Consider the following 10,058-nt stretch of genomic DNA (forward strand, 5'->3'; position numbering starts at 1 on the left):
AAAAAATAAAGCAGGAAAGGAAAAAAATCCCCACCAATAGAAATAGAGTATTGTTCCTAAACCGGGGGGGGGGGGGGGGGGGGGGGGGGGTTCTAAATTAATATCTTAGATAATAATACATCCCTTAATTCGATTCGTCCCTAACTTGTCATTTTATTTATTTGATACAAAAATCATCTAAGGAGAACAAAGATAAACTCCCCAAAAGGAGGTTTAGGTTTCATATCCCAAGCTTCTAATCTCGATATATCCCTTATTACTAGGCCTCATATCTTAAATCACACATTAACATATGAATTTAGGATATTATGGGATGTAATGTAATCCAAATGAACTATGACTCATGCTCGACTCAAGAGTCATGTACAACTCATCCTCGACTTCTCTAACAACCTAACTAAGATCCGATTATGCATGACTATGCTTGTAACGCTTGGTCCATGTATTATTTATTTCTCAATATTTTAGGGTTTTGGGCTGGAAATCGACGAGTTAGGGAGCTCCAACTCGTTGTGTAGAAATTCATTTGGACGCGGGTTTAAGGACTTAACTCAACGAGTTGGGGAGCCCTAACTCGACGAGTAGACGTTGGAAAGGAAAACCCTAATTTTCAGGGTTTGTACCATATTTAAAGGCCTTAAGACTCATTGTTAGTCTCCATCATCGCCCCTTTGTCTAGAGAAACCCTAGTTCTTGCTTTTCCAACATTTTGAGTGTGTAAGAGCTTAAAGAGTGCATTTTTGGTGTTTGTTTGAAGAAGGCTTGAAGTAGGATGTGCATAGCTGAAGGGAGAGGTTGTAGATCCGAAGTCTTCCCTGTTGTAGCTGCCATATTGAGGTATAAAGTTGATACCTTGGTCATTTATTTGCTAGATCTCTTCATGTAGGATTTTATGGTCATTGTTAGTTCATTTTGGGACTATTCTTGGATTTGAGCATGTCATGAAGCTATGACTTCAGATCTGGACATCTCAGGGACTCTTTTGACTTCAAGTTGCCATCTTTATCAAGTCATTGTCTTCCTTAATTACCTAAATCCCTTAAGAAGCTATGATTGAGTATTTTAGCCCCTTAATGCCATGCATGGACGTAAAGTTAGCAACTTTACGTGGTATCTTCATCATAGGGGATCAAATCTATTGTTTGGGGATTTGGACTCGCTGAAAAAATGGTTGAATGTGTTAAGACTAGGAAAACTCAACGAGTTTCCCTGCCAACTCGACGAGTTGACTCGGGTGTCCCCGATCCTCTCGGACATTATGCGAACTCGACGAGTTGTCCTGTCAACTGGGTGAGTTGACTAGAGTTTTTCTTGGTTTTGCTAAGAACTGAAGGAACTCGACGAGTCAGCAAGTGCACTCGACGAGCTGAGTCAACATGGACTGTTGATCTTGACTGTAGACTTTGACTTGGACCAGGTAATAGACTGGATTACCCCCAAGCCCACAACATGAGTTTGTCTTGCTTTCCAGCCCACAACTCATGTCTAAATTGCTCCCGAGCCCACATCACAAGTCTAGCTTGCCTTACTGGCCCACAATTTATGTCTGGCTTACTCGTAGGTTTGTTGGCTTCCGAACAGAGCAGGATTGCCTCAAACCAACCATACCATGTTGACATATATATAACACATAACATGTATCCAGCAAACATATAATCATATAACCAGTTAGACAGACTAACAGGGAGATCTACAAATCACTATCGCATAGCAAAATCCTATATCCTAGAACACATATCTAACATATCACTACAAAAAGCAACATCCTCTATACGAGGATACATAACCTAGTAGGCCGACATTGGAGCCTTCGACCCACGAGTACAGTAAGGAAAATTCACCTGAAGCACTTGACAGAAGCCCAAGTGCCACCTTAGCAATAACACAACCAACTCAAGCTTCCTAAAACCAAACTGAGACCAACCCACTAGTAAACTACTCAATTCTACCCAAGTTCGACTACAAATCAAACTCGGTCAAAAAGTCAACTCCAACTGACGCCACGTCATAGCTAAATCATGGCCATTCAATCCAGTCTTGGTCAAAATTTGCTACCAAGCCATGTCAGACATACCACCATATCGTTGCCATGCCCGGACAAAATAGGCGTGATAATTCCCGCCACCATGCCATGGTCTTCATTGACCACGTCGTGGTCTTCAGTCTGAAAGGCTTTTCTTAAATAAAGTCTTAATCCATAAGGACCAAGGCTAAAATCATTAGATATGATCCCTAATAGCTTCATAATGAATAAATTTTCTAATTTATCCATTGGGATGGTCCAAGCCATCAAGATCGAGGCTTTACGTCTCAAAGGGACCCAAAATGCATCTTTCTCAACTTAATCCATTAAGTCCAAGTCTCCCACTTTCAAATCTGAATCAACAAGGTGTCTGTGAGGATAAAGTTATCCATGATAATGCCACAATCATCCAAGATCTAAACTTTAATACACCAAAATGGCTTAAAGGACCAAGATAACTTTCATGGCTAAATGGGAAGGAAAAAGATCATAACTTTCCTAGTCCAAGAGGTCCAAGAAGCATTCTAATCTGATCAAAGGATGTTGGAGATCACTTAACTCCAAGATCACTCATAAAATGAACCAAAAGTGCCAAAAACCGCAAATGACTAAAGAACTAGATAGCAATATTGGAACTTTATACTTACAATAGTCCAAAAATGTAGTGTCTTTGATGGATCCAAACTCATCATTCCTTGCAACCAAATAAACCTTCTTGATCTTTAAACTTCATCAAAATAGTATAAAAAGCATCCAAAAGAGGAGTGGGGAGAGGGAAGGGGCTCAAATCTTGAAGGTGGAGGCTAGAGTTTCTCCCAAGGGGTCTTAGAGTTGGTAGAGGCTGATAAAATGCCCAAAAATGAAGAACATTAATCTTAAATACGTTGAAAACCCTAACATCATGGGCTTGGGCTTGACAGGTCACCAATTCGTGGTCTCGACTCACCACTCCGTGGTGACCACCACCTTGTGGTCCCGTCTCACCACTCCATGGTGACAGTTTTCGCCCAAATCCTTTCCAACTTCAAACAATCCTAACTTCTTCGTTTCAACTCAGTTTTCGGTGATCTTTATATCCACGGAAAGGTATTGACGAACCCCACAGTTCTATCTAGTTAATTTTGGCTTAACATATGCCAAACTGAAAACCATAATCCATAAAAGAAGTCCGGAACATCACTTTTCCCACTTTCCCCTTTGACTCTAAAACACAAAACCAAGGCTTAGATTACATAACCAATATTATCAACATCCAATAGGTTCTAAACCCTATTCCCTTTAAGCCCAAGGCCTTTACTTGATCCATTTATTGTCCAAAATCCTGAAATAAGAAACTTCTCGAAACCGAATATTACATGCTTGCTATAGGCAAAGTAAGATCATCTTAAACCTTTGTAGTGTTTGTTTTCTCAATTCACAAGCATTTAAAGGATTTGATGGTGAAATTTGGGTTTAGGTTTTTTATGCTAGAACCTTCAAAATAAACTTGATATTATGCTTGACTAAGTGTCTAGAAACTTAATCCATGAGTGGTATGAAGCTTTATTGATTGAAACCATGGTCTTATTCTAGGGTTTTGAAACCCTAGAAGAATATAATGCTTATATGGTATAATCTAGTTAGGATAAGTGTCTATGAGCTTGATGAGTATGTTTTGAAAAACAATTGAGCAAAGAATGGTCAAGTTAAGGTTTTTGTCCAAAATATGAGTTTTTGGTAAAAAAATCATTAGTGATGTCTTAATGGATTAATACATATGTGGAAGGCTTAATGTATGTATATGGTCCGGGTGGTAGCAAGGAAGGATTTAAAGCTTCTCAAGTGATGCTTTAGAAGAAATGGAAGTAGGTTTCTATTCTTCAACCTAAGGTTAGTTTATACTTTTCTTTTAGAGTATGTTTATGTGTTATAGAACATTTGTAAACTTGTAATTATATGGATGTAATTAGCGATTACATCATTATTAGATCTCTATATGTTACATAACTTGTGTTATGTTGTATGATGTGTACCTTATGCATGCAAAGAGTATATTAGGGGATCCCTAGGAAGAGTATGCTAGATTTATGCATGGAAAAAGAGATGATGATGATGATCGGTTGTTTATCACCCGATATATGTATAGATGATTGGTCACTTATGTGACAAGCCAAAATCATGTTAGGTATGTTTATGCTTATTTATATCTCACCATACTTATAGTCTGACAGATATTGTTTCCATGTATTTAACAAGTTTTGGTAGCAAACATTAGAGAGTGAGGACATAGAAGCATCAAGGACTATGGACTAGACTTTTGTTCTTAATTTATACCCGTGAATGTTTTGTTAGGAGGGCTTTTAAAGGTTTTTGAAACCCTGGTTTTTGGTATTAATGATATAAACTCTGATATTATTCCCAATATTTTAAATATGAAATGTTTATGAAAAGTACGGGTTGTTACATATTCTGTTAAATAAGTGTTTTAAAAACAATTCGGGGTGAAAAATCATGATGTTACATTTTAAAAACAAAAAATAAAGTGAAAAATCACGACATTACACTATGTCGTGGATCAAGTCAAATTATCTAATGTTGTTGCCACTAGTGTTGATTTTGACTTCTCTCTGTTTGATTCATTCCTAACCTGATCATTCTTATTTTCGACATTATCCTTTGGGACATATGTCAACATCATGTTTATAGTTTTTAATATCTACATGTGCTTTGAGTCATTTGAACAATTTTGATATTTTTTATTATAGTGGTTGTAAAATTGATTTTTTTTCTACTTTACCATTTAATAAACATGTCCCTTGTTTTTTTGATTCTATTGATATCTCGCATTTTGATGTGTGGGGTCCATCTCCATTGTGTTCGAAGGAAGTCTCTAAATACCATGTGTCATTTATAAATGAGCATAATGTTTATACCTTGTTTTATCTCATAAAACACTAGTTTGGTTTCTTGACAATATACAACAATTTTAGAGCTCTTGTAAAGACACAAAACTCGTCGGTTATAAACTTTTTTCGGTGCGACTTAGGGGAATATAACTATAATTATTTCATAGTTACTTGCATATGATGTTATCATACACCAACATCTTGTCCCAAAATTCATCAATAAAAAACATTAACATTTTTTTGAAACCGCATGCTCTTTGTTACAATCTTTTGAGGTTCCAAGTACGTTGATAACACTGCATATGATGTCCGAGTCCATGATACACCCATCCAACTCAATCTACATGTATGAAATCTCCCTCACCTGATGTGACTTCGGATCTCCCACCACTTCATAAGTCCAATCATACTCATAAGACTACCAAACTTCTTCACTTTACTTAATCTTCTTCTTTGGTTTTATTTTCCTCAATTATTGCCAATATAAATCATATGTCAGAAATCAAGTCCTACAAAGAGTTTGTTACTTATCCCATGTGGCAAGATGTTATGGTTGAGGAGCTTATAACTCTTTATAGAAAAAACATAATATTAGTTGTCGTTGGGTATATAAGATCAAAACCAAGCCAGATTGTTTAATTGAACGATCAAGGCCAGACTTGTGAAAAATGATACTTGTAAAACTATAGTATGGCTTATGAGGAGACTTGTTCTCTCATTAAAAAAATGATAAACACGATTCAATGGTGTCTATTAGATGCACAGGTGCATGTCAGTTTCTCTTATCCTTATATGTAAATGACATGATTATTACTAGTGATATCATTGATTCTTTGAAACGTGATTTTGTTCTTCATTTTCCTATGAAACTTGGGCTTGCTGCGTTACTTTTTGGATGTTGAGGTTGCTCAGTCTCATAAGTGGTATCTTGTATTTTAGATGAGATACGTAGATTTGTTGGAACACACACGACTCTTTAAGAATATGACTGTGGACACGTCGCTTGAGACCAATTTCCAATATTCTTCGAGTGATGTTGTTCCTTTTATCGGATTCAATCATGTATTAGATTATTGAGGGTAATGTTGTTTATCTTATAGGTATGTGTACGAACACAACTCATGCAGTTATATGGTTAGCAAGTCTGACATTGATCCTAATACTATTCACCGGGGAGCTAGTATTGTATTTTGAGATATCTTCATGGCACTCAGTTTTAGAGTCTCTTGTTCCTTTCGACGTCTTTTCTAAAACTACATGCCTATAATGAAGTTGATTGAGATGAAGATCCTAGTGATAAAAAAAATTCATCATTGGTTTTTGTATTTTCCTTGGAGATTCACTTATCTAATAGAAAAGTAAGAAATATGATATTATCTCGTGGTCTTCTACAAATGTTGAGTATTGTGTTATAGCCATGAGTACTACTTGTGAGATTGTTTAGTTGCACTGGCTTCTTGTAGATATAAGTGTTGATGCTTCTCAACCTATCCCTTTACATTGTGACAGTAGAAGTATGATGCATATTGCAAATAACTTTGTTTTTGATGAGCAGACGAAACATACTGAGATTGACTGTCATTTCACTCACCATTATCTACAACTCAGAACCATTTTGCTACCATTTGTTCCGTTAACCTTGCACATTGTTGATATTTCCATGAAGACTCATTCGGTCTTTTAGTTTATCATATGTCTAACAAACTCTCAGTGCTTATTGCTCTTGTATTGTGAGTTTGAAAGGGATATTAACATAATAACTTATTAGGTGTTAGCAAAATACGTTATTGGGCTGACTTTTTGTAGTAGTCTTTTATTTGGAGTTTTAATTATATATGCTCAACCCTAGTTTGCTTTTTCTATTTTAGTCATTTTTTTTTCTTTTCTTTGTAATTCAAATTTCCCTCAACAATATCATATACTTTTCCTCTCTATTGTTATCGGGTACATTAACATGCACAACATTAGATTGAAACATAAATACTATGCAATATTTGGGTGTTCCTCATGGTGTAACCACATTTAGCCAAATTAACTCAACGTAATCATAACTTAAAGTAGTTTTTCCCTTAACTTACTTGCTAACACAAGGAAAACCTTGCTATAAAAAACTTCAGATTTAACATACGTACCATCACGACCAACAAATCAATACCCTCAAATAAAGTTGATCAAAGTGATGTCACTAATAAAATCAGACACTTTTAATCAAAGATTTAAAAACTTGTTATGGCTCTTAAGTTTTGTACTAGCCGCAAGCTTTAACAAGATGTCGTCTCAAATCATATATGTATATAAAAATGAATAATATTAGAAAATATATAATATTATTAATTACATATAAAATCATTGCTTTAAGTCACACCTTACAAATGACGTAGCTCGCCACAACTCGAAAAAACTTGAGGTTTGACATTGCCACTAAGTCATGTCTAACCTTATTTAAAACATTTTTTTTTAATTACTCTCGAACCTTATCCAAAATCTAGTTATCCATCGGTTAAGAAAAGGTGTTGATTACAAAATTAATATAAAATTGAAAACGATTAATTGAATAATTTTATAACTAACAAATTAACCAAGTGACAACATTTCCTCACATCTTTAAATTAAAGGACAAAAATGGTAATATAATAAAGTACACATTTTAAAGGAACTTAGTGCAAAAACTTTTTAGATTTTTAGCTTTAATATCGAATCATCATGTTCAAAATATAATTCCGAATCCAAAATAAATGTAATAAATCTTTTGGTGTTATTACATTTGAGAAATCTTTTTTAAGGAAAAAGAAATTTGAAAAAGACAGACTTTGCGGTTTTAAGCAACAGAAGTAACCCCAACAAATTGATTGTCACATTAAAGCAACCCAAAGAAGAACGCTTAAAGTGGCAACTGGAGCTAGAAAACTGAAAGGTACATAACAAAGAAACCAATACCATTTGTCGCCTTCCTTCCACCCATTCTAACCCCATAACGTGTATACCATGCATACATCATCATAATATCAGCATCTCTCTCTCTCTCTCTCTCTCTCTCTCTCTCTCTCTCTCTCTCTCTCTCTCTCTCTCTCTCTCTCTCTCCAAACCTTCGGTTCCTTCACTCACGGCCTGAATCGGTTCTTATCAATAACAGTTTCATACACACTTCAGGTAATTTTAAGATCACACACATTCTTCTCTCTCATCTTTCTCACGCTCTTGACCTCCATTATTGATTCCTCATGGTTGTTCATGCCCACAAGTAACCTTTTTATTTCAACTTGCACTCTTCTTACACCAATCTTCATCTTTCCTCTATATAAACTGCCCTCCAACTCCTCAACTTTCATCATCTTCATCAAAACCCCAACAAAAAACCGGCAACAATTCAAGAAAATGGCAATCAACAAGTTTCTTTTAGTTTTCCTTTCTTTAGCTTTGGTTTTGGGCATTGCCCAAAGCTTCGATTTCCATGAAAAAGAGCTGGAAACGGAGGATAGCTTATGGGATATGTACGAGAGGTGGAGGAGCCACCACAAGGTGGCGGCAAGCCACCAAGAGAAGCAGAGACGGTTCAATGTTTTTAAAGCCAATGCGTTTCATGTTCATGAAACAAACAAGATGGACAAACCTTATAAGTTGAAGCTTAACAAGTTTGCAGACATGACTAATCACGAGTTCAAGAGCAAGTTCGCAGGTTCAAAAATTAAGCATCACAGGATGTTGCAAGGGGATCGAATTGGCAACAAGACGTTCATGTATGCTAATGTCGATTCTGTCCCTACTTCGGTTGATTGGAGAAAGAAAGGAGCTGTAACCCCTGTCAAGGATCAAGGGCAATGCGGTAAATCTTTAAATATTACCACTTCACTATAGAGTAGAATTATTTTTCATATTCTAAAGTTTTGATCTATTTGTATGTTACAGGAAGTTGTTGGGCATTTTCAACCGTTGTGGCAGTTGAAGGAATAAATTACATCAAAACAAAGGAGTTAGTGTCGTTATCTGAGCAAGAACTTATCGATTGTGACACTAAAGAAAACCAAGGGTGTAATGGAGGGTTAATGGACTTGGCGTTTGACTACATAAAAAAGATCGGAGGTCTAACTAAAGAGGATAACTACCCTTACATGGCCCTAGACGGGAGGTGTAATTCTAAAAAGGTAAAGAAAAAAAAAAGAAAAAAAACCTATGATCACTAAAAAGATGAGAATCCATATATGTAGACTCTTTCATATTTTAATTTTTCTCGACAGGAGAATACTCCGGTGGTGTCAATTGATGGACATGAAGATGTTCCAAAAAACAATGAGAAAGCACTAATGAAAGCAGTAGCCAACCAACCTGTTTCTGTTGCCATTGATGCTGGTGAACAAGATTTCCAATTCTATTCGGAGGTAAAAACTTGAGCATAACAACATAAACATGTTCTTGATGCTTGAAAGAACATAATTCAATCATATATTGAACTTTAGAAATTGTGTCTTTATGAAAGAACCCTTTAAACTTGAAAGAACATATTTTGGTCAAAGAAACGAAATATAAAGAGTAGTTTTTTCATGCAAAAATTTTTTAATCAAAGAATCAGAAAGTAAAATTGGGTTTTATGAACAGATTTTTGAAAGGTAAAAGAGCATATATTAAGCAAAGATTTGAAATGTAAAGATGGGGTTTCTGATTTCTTTATACACATATTCTTGTTGAAGATTAAAAGAAGTAAAGATTTTTTTTGTGTGTGTGGTGATGTAACAGGGAGTTTTTACGGGAAAGTGTGGAACAGAGTTGGATCACGGGGTGGCAGCCGTGGGATACGGGACAACTCTAGATGGAACCAAATATTGGATAGTGAAGAACTCATGGGGAGCTGAATGGGGAGAGAAGGGATACATTAGGATGCAAAGAGGAATCTCTGATAAGAGAGGACTTTGTGGCATAGCAATGGAGGCCTCTTATCCTATTAAGAAATCTGCTAATAATCCCACGTCGTTTGCTAAATCATCTCCCAAAGATGAACTCTAGATTACACATATTCACACACATACACACACTATTAGTTAACTCTACATTAGCATTTTTAAATTGTTGTCCAACTTATCACACTTGTCTTTATTGTTACCAATAAAAAATATACATTTGATTGAAATATAGTTTTATGGAGAATGGATTGTACA

General features: G+C 35.7%; 1 protein-coding gene across 1 annotated transcript; it reads left to right on the top strand.

The window, feature by feature from the left end:
* Positions 1–8,192: 8,192 nt before the first annotated feature.
* On the top strand, positions 8,193–10,058 carry LOC111904626 (vignain). Its single transcript, XM_023900368.3, has 4 exons — positions 8,193–8,731; positions 8,815–9,050; positions 9,144–9,284; positions 9,640–10,058. Exons 1-4 carry the CDS (start codon positions 8,284–8,286, stop codon positions 9,904–9,906), a joined length of 1,092 nt encoding a protein of 363 aa, XP_023756136.1. The 5' UTR covers positions 8,193–8,283; the 3' UTR covers positions 9,907–10,058.

The sequence above is a fragment of the Lactuca sativa genome, chromosome 4, assembly GCF_002870075.4.
Source record: "Lactuca sativa cultivar Salinas chromosome 4, Lsat_Salinas_v11, whole genome shotgun sequence".
NCBI lineage: Eukaryota > Viridiplantae > Streptophyta > Magnoliopsida > Asterales > Asteraceae > Lactuca > Lactuca sativa.

What these genes read in the sequence shown, in the direction of transcription:
- LOC111904626 (XM_023900368.3), top strand. Translation starts at nt 8,284, where the DNA reads ATGGCAATCAACAAGTTTCTTTTAGTTTTCCTTTCTTTAGCTTTGGTT. An exon ending in CAAGGATCAAGGGCAATGCG is followed by an intron (nt 8,732 to 8,814) that starts GTAAATCTTTAA and finishes TGTATGTTACAG; the next exon opens with GAAGTTGTTGGGCATTTTCA. An exon ending in ATTTCCAATTCTATTCGGAG is followed by an intron (nt 9,285 to 9,639) that starts GTAAAAACTTGA and finishes GTGATGTAACAG; the next exon opens with GGAGTTTTTACGGGAAAGTG.